At 35.7% G+C, this 17,775-nt stretch overlaps 1 protein-coding gene across 1 annotated transcript in view; it reads right to left on the minus strand.

Annotated features, from left to right (window-relative positions):
* Window positions 1–17,775, minus strand: part of ERC2 (ELKS/RAB6-interacting/CAST family member 2) — a 302,460-nt gene that overhangs the window by 75,055 nt on the left and 209,630 nt on the right. The window contains exon 13 of the mRNA XM_063411966.1: window positions 1,890–2,050. Coding sequence (XP_063268036.1) covers window positions 1,890–2,050 — 161 coding nt within the window. The remainder of the gene's footprint in view (window positions 1–1,889; window positions 2,051–17,775) is intronic.

Below are 17,775 nucleotides of genomic sequence, written 5' to 3' on the forward strand. Positions count from 1 at the left end.
CAGAGATAAGACACAATTTTTATTATATTATTACAACACACAATGATCATTATTCTGTCTGCAGATGTCTAGGTCCTAGCTAGCATCTAAAATCTGTTTTTGAGAAGATCTTGTTCATTTTTAAAAAAACAAAACTGAGTGTATTCTGTCATAATGCAGTTTTATAAAGTTTTATAAAGCTTGCTTCCCTTATTTCAGTGAGCAATTGCAAAAAATGCACTACTGTAATGAAATACCTGGATTATTTCTAAAACACATTGATGAACAGAATCATCAAATGGTTTGGGTTTGAAGAGACCTGAAGATCATCTATTTTCCATGTCCCTGCCATGGAAGGAACACCTTCCACTAGACCAGGCTCTTAATTGTATTATTTTAGTTTTAAAATTTATACTGAAAAACACTCTATGTGTTTAATATCTTCTTTTCAATTCCATACTATTCCTAACTAGGATCTTTGCTACTGAGTCTTTCACCTCTAATACTACTCACCCAGCCCTTCATTCATAAAATAGAAGAGCTTTTGTCAAAAGGAGTTTTACCTCACCAGTTTTTTGCCAACCTCATTTTCCAGATTGTTCTGTGAGGGGTTTTGTACCAAATTTAAAAATTCATATCAACAGAATTAAAGATTTTTTTCTCTATTTTGTTCAGCAATTGTTAATTATGATTTTTTTTAAAAAATCTTATATTAAGGACAAAAAAAAAAGCACTTGAGGAAACAGATCAAAGCACTACACAGAAAACAGATGACTGGCACTGAGCATCTGAGTTATGATGGGGCAATTATTATGCACATATAATGGAAATTTAAAAAAAAACTTTAAAAATTTATGTATTATACAAATTATTTATCTATTATAAAACTTATCTATACAGAATATAATGTCACATAGTATTCTAATTTATATGTAATTCCATTTTGCTGTATGGATGTAGACCACATTAAAGTCAAAACCAGAAATTCTTTAGATGTCCCTGGAAACATTTTTGCTTCCATCACAGTATTTCTACACCTGTATTACATGGCAGACATTCTTAAAATTCCCCTTTATAAAACCCTGCTAAGTAGGTGACTCCATTTCCACTTTGTCATATTTACAGTAAACTTACAAAACTCGTTTTTTCTCAATATTTCCCTTTCCTTTAAAATACAAAGATACTGTAACAATTGACCTGAAGTTATATATGGCTTCCTCCCTCAAAAAAACTGTTTCAAAATTACAACTGTAAATTTTCTTTGTTGAATATTAACTACACAATTAACAGCCTAGCCAAGTCATAGCAGGTTCACCCTTTTTGCCAATTTTAAAGATCATATCAGAGCTTTAATGCCCCATAATTACAGATATTTACTTTTCTTTGCGTGGAGAAAGTTAGTTTTAAATTATATGTCTCTCTTCCTTTTTCATTCTGAACACATATACACAGTGATAAAGTGTAGGCAATAACATCTTCGTTAGTTTTGGGGGTGTTTTTAAACAATTGAAAGCAATAAGCTTTGCACCATCAACAGAAAGTTAATAACTCCCTTCCCTTGAATGTGACACTGGCAGAGATTCCAGCATTGCATTCCCACTGAGAGATGGGGCTTTGGATTCTCAGTTTTTCATAGAAGTTATATAGTGCTGATATTTTTATTTGCATGTAACAAAGCACAGCTTAGAAAAGAATGTTGAATACTTCTAAAAGGAAGATTTTTGCACTTCTGTGTTTTTAAACTAATTTAAGTGTCTTAAAACTATTAAAGTCCTTAGATTCAGCCTTAAATATATGCAGAGAAAAATTAAAACATAACACCAAAAGAAACACATCAAAATGTTCTCCAATGGCAAAAGTAATTATTTTCTTTTTTTTTTTCTAGAAATTGCAGAGATCAAGGTACTTACTTCATTTCTAGAATTTCTTCAAGCTGTTTCCTTTGCTCTATTCTCAGGTTTGCCAGATGAGCTTCTTTTTCAGCCAAAGACTGCTGTGTTGAGGCAAGACGGGCTTTCGTAGAATCTAATTCTTGTCTAGTCTTTTCCAGTGCATTCATCAGCTCTTCTACCTAAGAGAGAGGACATTTTAAACTCCATATTCTTTACAAGAAAATATTAAATCCATATAAATATAAGGGGGGAAAAAATTTGAAGGAATTATTTCCCTTAAATGGCTGTTCAAATCTCTTCCTATCATAACTGCTTTAAAAACTAACAGTGGTGTTTCAAAATAAAAAAAAATCCTCAAAGTTTCCATGAATCCATTAGTAATAGGCAATATTTATACAAAAAATAAAACTAACACAGATCAGCAGAAATCTATTTAACCTGGGCCACTGCCACATACAGATACAATTTATAAACATGTCCTGCACCATTTGTATTATTTAAATTCAGAGTGGTGGTAACTCATCAGGAAAGTAATTTTATAAATTTTAAATGCAGCTATAGATGCATGTTTTAATTAAAAAGTGTTCATGAAAACCCAACATTTTTCATTAAAAATGTACACCTTTGTAAAACAGGTTGCCCAGGGAAACTGTAAATTCTCCAGTCCTTGAGTGTTTTAAGATTTTGATTGAATGAAGCCTGGAGAATCTGATCCAACTTTGAAGTTATTCCTGCCTTGAGTAGGGTTTTATAGTGCATTGACTTGAGTGATCCCTTCTAATCAAATTATTCTATCATCCTGAATTTTAAAGGTCTGTAACTTCTCTAATGACAATCAAGTTATTTTCCTTCTGATGACTGTGAGAAGCTCTGAAGCATGAAGTGTAGGAAAGTTGTGATCCCACTCTTTCCTTAGCATGGAGAAATGTCATGGGGAAATTTAAAGAATGCACTAAAGAATGGAGACTATACAATGACACCTGTCTGGCAGCAGAAGCTTTACTTGTGGGGTGAATCATTTTATGTGAATGGCCTCCAGCAACCAGCATGCCAGTGGGATTTCCCCCTCTTCAAATGATATAGTTTACATTAAGTGGAATAGATTTTTTTATGAGACATAATGATTTGAATGTCTTATTTCCTGTATGTTCTTGCTCACCTCCTTTGTCCAAATATTATCATTTTATAAACAGGAAAACACCTCAGGAAGAACTTCTAAATGAAATAAAATAAAGTGAGAAAGAGGATATATTCCTTTCATCTATGTTATGCAAAGTATTGAAAGGAGTTCAATTTTGCTGTGAATTGAAAAGTCTGACCAAATTCCACGGTGCTCATATCATCAGTGTGGCAACTTCTCCTAAGCTCATGCTTAACTGTTGTTCTCTAAAGCCTACTAGCATGCAATCAGTGCTTATAAGCCACATTTTTGTTTTGATTTCAGTATACACTGGCTTCTATATAAAAAGATCAATAAATAATACAAATAAATAATAGAGTTGTTATGAATTATAATGAGGACTCACAGTCTGTTTGCCAATGATACACTGATTACTTATTCCTTCCACACCATCTATACAAGCACTCCAGTAACATCAATGAAATACTAGAACATGTCTGATACCCTGCAGTGCATAAGAAGCTGTATTTCATGAATGCAGATCAGAACTACCAATAGTATTGAAACTACTGATGTTCAGCCTTCCATTCAGAAAGTAAAAGCAGTGTAATTGTGATGTCAATGAAATAGGAAGGAGTGCAATTTGTCAGTCTCTGCAGATGCAAGACTCCACTGAAGAAACCATAAAGAAGGATGATGACTTGAGATATCTTTGTAAAATGACTGTCTAGTGAACGCTCATAGTAGAAGCAGCAAAGAGAAGATATACTTGAGGGAAATAAAGAAATAAAAAAGCTGGATTTGCACTTAAATCCCATGAAAAAAAGAATTAACAGGCCAGAAGGAAAGAGTCAGATCCTATTTCTTTAAAAACAGATTCAATTTCTAACATAACACCAGATACTTCATCTTCTGCTTTAGTGCAAGAACATAAACCCATGTTGTCTCCAACAACTACAAGACTCAACTACTAAAACATATGATATTTCTAACTGTTTTCTGGGTTATTTCTTAGGCTATTCCTTGTATCTTTTAAAAACCACATCTAGTTTCTGCTGAGTATCCACTCTATCACTTAATTCCACACAACATATCTTAATGGAAACTGTAGCAAGGATCAGAACTGAAAAGTCATTAATTCATACAGACTCCAGCTTTGAGACAGGATCTTTAAACACCAAGACACTCCCCACTTGCAGATTTGTTGGGCAAATGAGAATCTGTAACAAACAAAATTCTTGCACTTCTGTATTTTTAGTATCATTGTGCTCCCTTTCCATGTTCTCAGTTTGGTACCCAACCTGATGATTGACTGAATCCTCACCCAAGTTCATATCACATATATCACATAATTTACATTTCAAAACATTTATGAGAATTAAAGACTTGTGGAAAACAAAGCTGTGGATTTGTTAATGTCTATTAATAACATACTCTTCCATTACCAGACAAGAGATCAAAGTTTGGAAGAGAAGGAAAAAAACTTTTAAAATTTAAATACGAAAACTTTTTCAAACCACAAATAGTTAACACGTGTCAACTTGAAAGTTTTATTTTCATTTATACTTTCAGCACAGTATTTGCCTGTTAGTTCTTCCTTCATTTTTTGAATGTGACCCAAGTTCATGGTTGCACGTTTTCCTAGTTAACTGTCCTACCAATACCTACAGCCAAACTCAACTGGTAGGCATGTGCACAAGAAATTGATTTCTTTTTTAAAATTAGCTCCTATCAAAAATAAACATGTGAATGTTGAAGTTGCACAAACGATCCTCTCACCATGTTAATTATATAGCTGTAGCAGTTGTGTTATAATGGAAAATTAACTGCTGAAGGCAGTATTACAGATTAAAATTCTGGTTTTGGGTAATCCCTGCCCCAGCCCAGCAGCACCACCTGGCAGGGGCAGAGGCGCTTGCGGCAGTTCCCACCTGGAAGCTGCTCCCTTTTCCCTGCCCTATCCCTCTGTGTAAATGCTCCTAATCACAAACCCTGCACACTTTGAATTCCCAGGAATACAAGTTTTGAAAGAGTTTACAGTGAGAATCTCAGTGAATGCACTTAGCTGAGGAGTATTCTATGCCCTGAATATGTTATTAGCTGGGTTTTCTTCCCTTTTGCAAGACAAGGGCCTCATTTTATCCTTTACATTTTGTAATAAAAGCCTTTTTTTCCCCCTACTTTCAGAAAGAGCTTAACTGACCTCGGCGCTCTGAGGATTTTATTAAAATCTGCACTAGAGTTAAGTTTACATTTCAGAATGGCAGAAACCCAGCAAACTAAACTACAGTAATTGTTCCTTAGTTTTGAATCTATTTTCAATGAACACTTTCTACTTGTTCTGCAGCTTCACATTTTTAAGTGCTATCAGCAGTGTTTCACACCAAGATAAGAAAAGAAAAAGAAACAACTGTGGCTGAAGAATACATCTGCGTTACCAGATTCTGCAAATTAAAGGAGGTTAGAGTTCAAATGAATGACAGTTTATTAAAAATGCCCTGGAGCATTCTTAATTCCAGATTGGATTCGGCTCAGTACAACTCCGGTTAACATAATACCGTTCCAGTTTGTGGGAATGAAAAGGGGGAGGGACAATTGCATGTTTTCTCAGTTCATATATAATATATATCTGCAGGATGAAGAGCTGGCAATGTTCCAGCAGTCAAGGTTAGTATGGTTAGTACTACTACCTTTAAAGGGTTGGCACTTCATTTTGGCAACAATATTGGTGATAAATACAAGAGTTTGGGAGTTCCCTAATTGACTTTTTTTCAAGTATCAGTAGCTATACAAAAATTTCATACCTATTATATTTTAAAACCTAATCTTGTGTTAGCACACAGATCATTTATGAATTTTACATAGTAAAAGGAAATAAACCCATCTATTTAGAGATTCTTTTACTTTAATATTAAAATATTAACCACTACATTTTTAAAGAAAGTTTAACAATTACATTATTTCAGTAAAGCTGGATGCATTTTGATAATAAGTCATTCAGCATAAGAATCCATCCAGTTGTTTTGAAAGGGGTTTTCTTTTTCCATTTCCTAAGGAAATGCCTTTTTTCTCTACTCCAAGTCACACACTACATAAATTTCAGTTATCTACAGCTCTGTGAAGACTAATGTAATAAAAATAATATTTGGGGGGTTTTCCCAAGATTAAGCATGAGATTGGAAAAAAGAAAAGAATATAATCCTCAAAGTTTTTCTTTGTGGCTTTCCTACAAATTTATTCTGCTACTGGACTAAGAGGGCATAGAAAACACATTCACAGAGATGATGGAAAACAGATAAAAGTCAGAATTTGTACACAGCAAATATCCACCTACCAGCTCTTCTGACTCTCAGGCTGGAGAGCTCAGCCTTTGACATGAACATATTGCCTCTGCCTCAAACAGTGAAGGTGAGTACCAGGCATGCCAGGGTCCTGTCCCAGCAGCCGCTGGCCATGCAGGGAACCACTTTATCTTATGGCTGATTCAATTATACACCTACAGGAGGGCCAGCATCAGTCATGTGGACCTACTGCTTTTAAAACTGCCAGTGCTGTCCTGCAATATCGTTTGTAAATCCCTTGCTTCTTCCTGCTCCTAATGCAAATTTCTTCAGTGAGAAATTGCCTCAACAATTTCATTACAAAGGTGTTTTTCACAAAAGCAAACAGACACAGAAAAATTGTCATCCTGAGCTTTGCAAGATATGGAAATAAACTCTTTGTCACCCTCCCCTCTCCTCTCTTCCCATCCCACTTATCATCCACAGACAAATTCCTCACCTCTGACTTCCATCACAGTTCTTAAACCCAGGAAACAGGTCTAACAAAACTGGTGCAGTTATGGAGCCTAATGCTCTTGAACCTTTCCAAACAAAGAAATCAGATACACGGTGTGTCTCACAACTTTGGAAATTGTCAAAGAAGAGAAAAGTAACCACACTCTAGAATGCATAAAAGCTTTAAAATAAACATCACAAGTGAAGGATTTGGCAGAATATTACACAGAATTTATAAATTCCAGGTTGGTTTTTCACCTCATAAAAGACTGGACACATAGGGCCCAGTGACATCAGCCAGCAATGCAATGGCAATTCAACACGCAGCACCAGAAGCACTGAAGCAGCAGTCCCCAGGGAAGGGCCATGTCCTTATGAACACAACAGCACAATTATCAGATGGGACGCCATGCTGCAGAATTTGACATCAAAAACCTCACTGAGATTACTTCATTACCAAAAGTAGGATTTAAAGTATTTTAATCCTCCTCCTAAGAGCTGTGTTAAGAATACATGAGGGTTTGTTTCCTTTAGATAAAGAAGAGACACAGCACAGAGAGGGCACATATTTCCCATTCAGACCTGCAGGTACCACAGCCAGGGAGAGAAGGTTCTTTAGTTTCCTTAGTATTTCCTTGCTGGTTGTCACATGGTGATTACCAGGCATGTTAATTTATATAAGCACAGCGTTATGACAGAGACATATGTCCAACTCTGCATAGAATTATTCTGGAATTTAGTGGATTCCATAGCTTAAAATAAATAGATATCCTGCGTAAAAGGATTACTAATGCTCTGGTCTTCATTAAGTTAAGATTTTGCAAGAAAGTTCTGGAAACTGTATTCAAATGGTTCACTTTTCTGGTACTGGCAGTTAGAACATTGATTATCTTATTGTAAGCCTCAGTAATTCAGTAAAATATAGGACCACAACAATATCATTCTTGGATTCATAATCTGTGATTTAGTTTTCCAATTAATATAGGGATTTCACCTATAATTGAAAAACATAATTAAATAATTTTGGAAAATACTGCTCATAATCACTTAAATAGAGTAACTATCAGTTTAAAAAGCCAAATCAAACCAACAAGTAAAAGCAATACCTTTTCTTTTATTATTAAATCAAACATAATTATGATCTACATAACGGTAGGGTTATGTAGATCATACATAACATACTCTGTGCTCTAGGGTCATGTTCCTAGACAGGTGAAGACAAAAGCTATTCTCAAGTACAAACAAAAATTATATCCCTGCAGTCCCAGGAATACTGTAATCTATTTAAACACTTCATCTCGTGAAACACAACTGGCCCTCAGTTACAATATTCTCACAGCTTCAGCTAAAATAGACTATATAATTACCCACTGACAAAATGTGAATGTAACCTTCAGGAAAACAGAAAAAGATGGGCAAGAGAACAGAGAACTCCTCTCAGATGCAGCTGGAATGTTTTGTCCAAAACAGAAGCTCCTTCACCACTAGCAAAACACTATTATATATATGATGAAGTAAATAATATCACATTCTAATATTTGAAGGCCGTATACATTTAAAAATAATAATAAAAAAATACAGACCTCACATCATGTCAATAAAGATACAGTATTTAAAGTGCTGGAAGAATCAGTCAAGAAATGCTCTTTTTCCAAAGCAAATTTCATCCTGACAAGGCCTAATTCACACTTGGCCCCATTCAACTCAGTCACTCAGACATGCACTGTGATGGAAACAAGATCAAGCACCTAATAACCGTGCAAATCCATTTTTTAGAGGGAAAAACAATGGAAGGAGCATCCTTTTATTTTGGCTTTTACTTTGAAAATTAGTTATTTCATTGACATGTCTTCATTTTCTCCCCTTTTCCACTGAGCTTCATCTGAGCAAGTCTATGATCTTTTTAATCAGCTAGCAGCCTTTCTTCTGCTCTTGCACTTATTTGATACTGTCCAAATCTAATTACAAAGGTAGCATGAAAAGTGTTTTTTCTATGCGCAAATGAAAGCAGATTTTATATAATGTGTTGATAAATTACAGAGCTTAATCTAACGTTTTCAGAAGAACAAAAGTAAAGTAAATTGAGTTGATTATTGAACATATGCTGATTTCAGTAGGACACTCAATTGTCCTACAGGATATTGTATCTGGAAGAGAACCCTTATGGGCTGAAAACAATTAGGCTGTGTGATTTTGGTGTTGAGTCCTTTCAGATAAACCATGCAAGCAGAGCAGTGCAACTCTTTAGCTGGTGTTAAAGCCCAGCGCTGTCAGAGCGGCCTCCCTGGTTAATGTCAATAGCACTGCATATAAAAGGTGACTAAAGCGTGTACAAATGTTGATCTTTGGAGAAGGCATGCCTAGAATCATGCACACATCTACTATTTCATCCACCAGGTCAACTTCTGGGAGAGAGGGCAAATTGGGAGTTCTCTTGCCAAAAGTTGATTCTTAGCACGCTTGTTAGGTTACACTGCACAAATCTATTTCCCCACTGCTCTTAATCCATAATCCCAATATATTATTAAAGTTAGAAATACTTCCTTACAATGTATCCAAACACAGGGATTCACATGGTGTGCATAAAGTCTTACTGCAAACAGGTAGTTTACGTAAGTAAGAGGTTTTCCACACCCTGAATTGTGCTTACATATTGTGAAACAGCAAGTAAGAGTTAATTAAGTGAAAATCTTATTGTATGAAAATACTTGGATAATTTTATGTGAGGAATCTCAGAAAAAACAATTTCCTAACAAGGTTTGACACAGTAAATATTAATCAATAATATTAATAGACAGCAAAAGATTCATGTAACTGATTGAAAGATATAGCTTCTGCATCAGTAATAATTTCATGCCATCACTAAAAGTTTGTGACTTTAAAAGTTCATGTGAGTACTGAATGCCCAAAGAAGACACATCTGTGCTCTTCTCTTAATACAGATAATATTGCCCTGTTTACTTAATCCATTTTTGGAATAAAAAAATAAAAAAAGTTAAAATAGCATTTTTCCTATAAAATTATTTATGTAATATTTTATTGGCTTGGCATACATAAAGAAGTCAATGGCATGGATATGCTATCTCCTTAAAAACAAAAATTATCTCCTATTGTATATAACTCAATATCAACTATATCAATAACTTTAAGAAAAGTCAAGTATGTCTGTCATGAAAGAGACAAATTTTAGCTCTGGCCCACCCAGTTACATATCACTCTTAATAAGAAAAATTTTAATACTTGGTATAACAATTGATAGTTACAACCTGACTCAAATTTATTCAGAGCCATGGGGAAAGTAGAACACATAGAACAGAACTACAAACAGTTGACTAATTTAGTTGTTTCAGATACAGAAAGAACACAAGCCACAGAAGTTTACTAATAGGGTAATATAATAATTTTTTTAAAAAGCAGTTGAAAACAATTTTGGAGAGTCACTTCAGGAAGAGACCAGTCAATAGGCACAGAACTGAAGTGCTTATGAGGCTGTCCAGGGTAGGGCAGCCCATGGGACAGTCGGGGAGGCCTGAGGAGGACAACAAAATGTCTGACAACTGGACTCCATTATTAACACATGATAAGATAGGAATGATCACATGATGGAGCAAAAATATCAACCCAGAATTTGTCAACAGGAATTCCTCCATGAAGGCAGTTCACAGTCAGCATGTCAATTTTTCAGAGCACTAAAGAGAAATCTTGCTCAATCTGTAGCTCCCTGTCCATGAATCTATCCCCACAGCTACTACACAGGAACAATCTCACTGGGTACATCAGTCCCTGATCACAGTGCCTCCCTCAACTGACAGGGGAGGGAGAAATTCCTTGTGGGTGGAAGAAGCAGGGCTTGAGGGAAAGGATGCTGAGCAGAATTCAACAGCCCCACGAAACAGAACTTGTGTGAAAAGGGAGCCAAATGGGATGTGGTGGCAGAGGCTCAGCTGCCTCTGGAAGCAGCACTGCCAGCACTTGGCAAAAGCCAAGGGAAGGAACAGAGGCCTTAAATGCCTCCACGACGCTGCAGCCACTCAAGCTCAGGAGGAGGTGCAGCAACTGAACAGGTCCTTCCACATAACTGCACAGCCACTCCAGTGCTGCCAAGGTGCAGAGACACAGAATGTGCACAATTCCACATACACACATTGTAGAGGAATTTTTAGAATAGAATTTTTAGAAGAGCGAGGTCATGATTTATTGATAGGGGGGTTGAACAATCCCTGCTACCAGGGAACAGTATGAGAGTCTTTATTGTTCCTGTGCTGGTCTTGTAGGCCTTGAATTAGTAAGAAAGTAGCAATGGTAATAATTTAGTGTGCCTTCGCACGGATGCTTTCTCACGGATGCTGAATATGTGTAACAACTTGTTAGGCCTTCTCATGGATGTAGAAAACAGAATGCTAGTCATAAGGTAGAACAAAAGGTAAACTAGATGCCAAATAACGTGGACCAATGAACAATCATTTAATGTATATGTATATGTACTTTTAGCCAATCACCAACTGTTTAGCTGTGCTTGCTTTCTTCTCTGTAACCTGATAAATAAGAGTATACTGTAAATAAACGTGGGTTCAGAGATCAAACCTAATCATATTGACGTCTGTTTGATGCTCTGCTCCTTTCTCGCAACAACACATTATGCAGAAAAGAGACTGTAAGAATGGTTTTCTGTGATTACAGGGATGGGAGAAGAAAATCAGATCAGGGAGACAACACTGACAAGTGTAGGAAGATAGCCCAAGAAATAGCATCCTTCCAAAACTGAACATTTTTTCTCAATAACTATTTGCAGGAAAAGGAAGTAAAAAACTTCAGAACAATGGTTTTATAACAGGTTAGCTCCTGAAAAGTTCATCTCCATCTCTTTGGGAAACTGAGCAGTACTTCACATTTTTGGGAAAAACAAAGATGCTGAATTATAGAACTTGCACTTTTCCAAACAACAAAGCCACACTGTCTGACTATTATTAAATCAAAACAAATGTCAGTGAGTGTACCCCAGTGAAGAAAAATAACTGTCACTTAGACCTTTGCCTCATCTACAAAGAAAACAAATATTTCAATTCTGTTACATCAGTTCATGAGAATTTGGAACAAGTATAAAAATGCAAATACTGCAACTCACTGTTGCAGTATTTGCTGTAAAACCTAAATTTTTTGTTTGTCTCATAGCTAATGATAGACTAGCCAAATGCATTTCCACTGAGTGATAGATTTTGTTTTGCTAGACTGAAAAACGGGAGCAGAAGATTGTAATATTTATGCCACTCCACCTTATTACTGGGCTCTTCCATAGAATCTAACAGGTACAAGAAAATATTAGCAAGAGGCAGCAGAAAACGGTACTTCACACTCTGAAATATTCTAACAGATCTTCCCTATGGAAGTTCACTGATTACCCACATCTTATGAAGCAGTTACTGCTCAGCCTGTCAGTGGGTTATATGCTCAAAACCTTGTGTAAGGCAGCTTTTCTCACTCAGTGATTACAAGCATTTTTTGCCATGTGCAAGAGAAAATAGAGAAGAGCAGTTATCAGTATTTAGGTTGAGTATTTGTGCTTCCTAAATTGCACTTTACATTACATTACAAAGGGAAACCTTATGAAAGGCTTTCTCATAAGATAGAGGAATTCTGTTTATGAAGAAATTTTCTGTACAGATAAATTATGAATCAGTTAATAAGAAGAAACCCAAGAGAAATTATACTCTAAGCCTTGGTCTGAACCATAACAATTCCTCTGTGGAATTTACTAAAGGTTTTCCTGTTGTAACTCCTTTTGTATGGGCATTATTTAGATACCAAAGTAATGGGCTTTATAAGTTAGGCATATACATAAATGTAAGTTTTATGCAGTTGTGTATTTTTGTAGGCAAAATATATTAGACAAACTTTGATGAGAATAACAGTATTTCTCACCAGATGAAAATAGAAAAAGTAGTCATAGAATCTTTAACTAACATAAGCTGCCTTTTATTCCTCATCTAAAGGGGGTTTTTGCCTTTTAAGTCTCCCAAGTCTCTTCCCACATGAGGCAACGTTAAGGAGAGTATAAACAGAAAAAATGCAGATCTACAAGCTGATATTATTTACTCTGTTTTGAGGCAAAATATATGGGCATTCAGACCACAAGCTAAATGGCAGGACTTAAAAATCTTACAGATGGGAGGATTAAACTGGCTTTGATGAGAACTTTATTTTGGATCTGCTTGACCTTTCCTGTAAACTCAATTGTCACTGCTCATATTCTGTATAGTAACTCTCATGGGGACATATACTTTATTATTTTTACATCCCTCTTTTCCAAAGACAGTCTTGGTTTTGCAGAACAGACATAACTACATACACATTAAGTTGTGCATTTGAAGGATTTTTTTTAACATCTAGAGTCCATATCCATGGAACACACAATCCCACAAGTGAGGATACATTAAAACCATATTAGAGTGCATATGCAAACATACATATCTAAACAGTATTTATAAACTAATGCTTCCTTTCTTTTCCAACTTTGTACATGCCTTTGTCCCACAGAAAAACTTTATTACAAAAGCCTTTGCTATACTCAGAAGTTCTTAAAGGAATCAAATTTATGTTTGACTTGTGCAAGCAGAACTTCAAATACAAACCCAAAAGATTCTTAGATTTATCTTGTATTAAATAAGCAGCTATGCAATATGAATTAAGGTGTCAGTTTTTTAAGGCACGAAAGCTTTTCTATCCATTTCAAGATGCCGGCTACTCCATATATTCCATTTCTGATGGGCTATTCAGTCCCTCAAATTAGCTCCAGTATCCGCTACAGTAAAGAAATTTACATTGTATTGATGTGTTTTAAGAAATACTGTGTTCAAAATGTTCAGTAAAGAACAGGTTACTCTTTCATCTACAGCCCAACAAAAGTAGTAAGCCCAATAATATAACTGTCTGCTCACAACATACAGTTTCAGTTAGAAAACTGCCTACAAGGGCTGAAATAAGGCACACAGGACTGTTCGAATCAGGTCATATGGTTATTTATTTTATTTTTTGTATTTCCAATCAGATACAAATACTTCTTAAATGTTTGGGAATGAGGCTAGTCTAAATATTATGTATTTCTAGTGGAAATAACATTTGCTCCATTTAGGCTTCAGACACTGCTGATCGCAGAACAAGATTGGAATGCACAGATAATTATTTTGAGGCTAGTCAACAGCTAGAAGGCCCTCAAAATATCACCTTTAAGATCAAGCCAAGACATTCCAGTCTGAATCAAGGTTTATTTATTAAAGGGTTTAGCACTTTTAGATCCAATATTGCTTGGAAGACCACCAATTTCCATTTCCTAATATCTAATTTCTCCAGTTTCTTGGTGCATACATAAGAGCTTCAAAATCACTTCAGTGAGCAGACAGATATGCACATAAATGACATCTAAATTTCTTCCCCTCCCTAAGATGAATTCCTCCCTAAGATGAATTTCCTTTGTAGGAAACACCTACAAAGAGTAGATCTCCACAAAAATCTCCACAGAGAGGGAGATCTATAGGAACTTTCAATAATTCTCACTCACTTAGGCAACACAGTTTAGACAACCACTGGGTTTTTTTAGTGAAAGATTTTGGATTTTTCTTAATCTTGATTGGTATAAGGGATACTGAGAAAAATAATGTTGCGTACATATAAGATGTGCTTTTAATATTTTCTTATCTAGGAAGAGAGCTTGGCACTTAAAACTTAAGTTTTTTCTTGTTGTTGTTTACTTCTTTTTCCTTTTAAGAAACATGGTGTACAGTGAGTAAATAAAATTATTTTTCAAAAGTAAAGATCAGCATTTCTCTTTTTCTAAGTTGGCTTTTTCAGTCTGGGGTCTTTTTTTGTGCTGGTGCCATTTATCTAAAATCTACTGTTCATGACAAGATCAAAAGTAACAGTTTGATCTGAACATACAACATCTGTTCTGTAAATTCATAGCATAATTTTACAGAGGGTCTCTATAAGTGAACAAAAAAGATATATAGCCTTTCTACATATAATGGATTTGGTCAACAAAAAGCCTAAATAATCACAGTATGATCCTGGTTATCCAAACTTCCCTGCTGTACATGTCTTCCTGTCCAACAGTGACTCCTCATAATACAAACCCATGAGTCCCCTGGATAAATGGGGTGAGATACAAGTTATTTGAATAACTGCTATCCTACTGTACTGCATTATGAATGTAGTTTAATCTGTCGTGGTACTTGATGTAACGTTATACAACATTCCAACTCAAGAGCAGGGAAAATTACCTATCACAAAAGAATAACCCTCACTGCTACAAATGCAGAATAACATGAGATAATATAAATAATAACTGCTATTGACTTACTATGTTATTCTAATACTACAAATCAGCTAGTATTTCAGAGTTAAAAAGCCAAAATACTGGCAAAGAATGCTTAAAGAAGTTTGGTTTGTTTTTTGTTTTTTGACAAAAGAAAAAAGAAGAGTATCTACTTTTCAAAGACTATTTTTGTATGTCTCTCCTTCATTTTAATTAAGCAGAGTTAGTAATTAAGCTGCCAAAGGGAAGCCCAGAAGATAAAAGATTTCCCAAACCAAGTAACATGTCCTGAACGCAGAAAGAAGACTCAAGTTCCTTACCTAAAAGGACAGCAGCCTTCCTCCCTGCCCCCTGCCTTCTCCAAATAGCATTTCAAAGGGAAAAGGGAAAAAATGTCAATTATATGCTCTGTCAGGAGGATATATTCTTCTCACATGTACTGCCCGTTGCTTCAGTAAGACAGAAGTAGTAGAGTTCATAAGGATAGCAATCCACTATTATTTTTACTCAGCATTGTAATTATAAACTAAAACTATTTTCCTATTCCCAGCACAGGCTTATGGTTAAAAGCGCACATGGTCCTATACACACTGTAATATCTAAAACGAAAGTCTTGAAAAAACAAAGAACTGAACCAAAGCTAAGCGCATTGCTGTCTTTACCAGAGAAGTCAACTCAGAAATAAACACAACTGTTCATGAGAAAGATATTAGAAGCAATAAATTTTCTAGCGATGAGTGGTTTTAGGTGTGTAATTTATGTGTGCACTCACTGGTAGCAAGACCAGAAACACAGATACCATGGAATGAAAAGAAGAAAAAATAGGGGAAAGTAGAAGATACGGATATATGCTCTACTAGGCTGCTAAAAAAAATAGCCAACTTATATGAAAGACTAGATTGTGACATATTTTCACAAAAGCAAAAACAAAAACTAGAGTTGTTGACTCAAGAATGAACGTTGGCAGGAAGCTGCCATTAGGTCTTCCATAGTTTACACTACATTTTTTCCTTCCAGACACTGCCAGTGGGAGGTTTTAAAGCATAATGATATACTGAGAAACTTATGACAAGCATGTCCAAACAAAGTAAAACATATTTTTCACAAAACAGTAAACGCTGATAGCTTTAAATCCATGGAGCCAGAGGTAGCCTGAAGACTAATTATAGCAGAATTGTTAACTTGTAAAACTGGTTTAAGGTATTTAGGTATTCTTGACATTTTTCCAGAAAATATTATTGTAGCAGGAAGTTACTTATAAAAAAACAAAGTTGAAATAGGAAAGACTTTTTCATACCCAAAAGAATCTGAATAGTAATATGTTTAATAGCTTGATAACAGCAAAAATAGACAAATATATTAATTACCATCAAATAGAAATTGTATCAGACATTACAGTAAAATGAATTTTAAAGGATGGAGTAGGTATAAAACTTGAATACTTTTTTATTCCTGGAAGCTGTCTTTTCTAAGTCATACTTAGAGCTTGTTAATCAATTGGTACATGAGGGTGTACCTAAGTCTGAGTATATTTAAATGTGTTGTGTAAATGGAGGTCACTACAGTCACACATGCAGTCACTGCTGTAATTTTCATTGTACAACTACATGACTAAGTACCATAAACCTCTAAGAACACAAAAAAACCTTTTCACATATTAAAACAAAATTATCTAAGACTGTATAGAATAAAAAGATTGCTGAAGAAGAACAAAATGTATGTTAATATGGGTGTGAAAGAAAAAAAATCTTTCTTTTATTCTGTTGCAATGTGTAATTTTGTGTTTCAATGCCCTATGGTTTATTCCTTCCCCCCGCCCCCCCCCCCCCCCCGCAGGGTGGTGGTTTAGCCTGGGTTGTCTGTCTTCCCTGATACCTGCCCTTATTCCTGAATGTTCCCTGTCCATCTTCCCTGGTACCAGCCCCTGTCTGGACTGGCCCTTGGGAATCCCCTATTCTTCCAAGCTCCATTGGTTTGTTTATATAAACCTCCTTATATTAGCCTTCCCACTGGCTTTATAGTTTGTAAACTTCACTCTGTGTCCCTCCCCAGTCTTCTCCCTATTGGCCCCCTGACCCTAAACCCCACCTAGATTCTGTTCCTTAAAACCCACGGTCCTGGCTTTGTTCCTTGTCTTCACCTCTGCACAATATTTGAGTTATATGATGTGATAATGAAGAAATCTTGGACTGCTTGTGAAGCCCACTTCACTCCTTCCTACACTGACCCAAGCAGCGACTGCTTAGGACTCCAGGACCCCAGGGGCAGTGTCGTGCCTCCGCAAAGTGCCACATCACCGGGCACGTGACGGCATTATTCCTAGCAAAACACAAACTTGACCCAAGGAAATGAGGTCAAATCATTATCTTAGAATTCTCCTGACACTTTCAGACACAGAAAATGAAGTATGAAACATTTCTCTGGATATACAGTCCCAAATCTACCACTGGTGTGTGAGGAGGAGTGCTGACTATGTGCATTATGATGATTTTGCCCCTTATTTCCTAATATAAGGAATTAATATGTCTTTAATTCTTATAATCCCTAAGAGGGAATTAAAGAAGTCATAGAAACTATGATGTGGCTTTTTTTTTTTTTTTTAGAGGTTTAATTCATTTCTCAGCAGTGTCTTGTGAAGACAAAGATAACCTCCTAGTATATTTACATGACATTTGTAGTCACAAGCAGAAATTTAGTTGT

Source organism: Prinia subflava, chromosome 14 (assembly GCF_021018805.1).
Source record: "Prinia subflava isolate CZ2003 ecotype Zambia chromosome 14, Cam_Psub_1.2, whole genome shotgun sequence".
Lineage (NCBI taxonomy): Eukaryota > Metazoa > Chordata > Aves > Passeriformes > Cisticolidae > Prinia > Prinia subflava.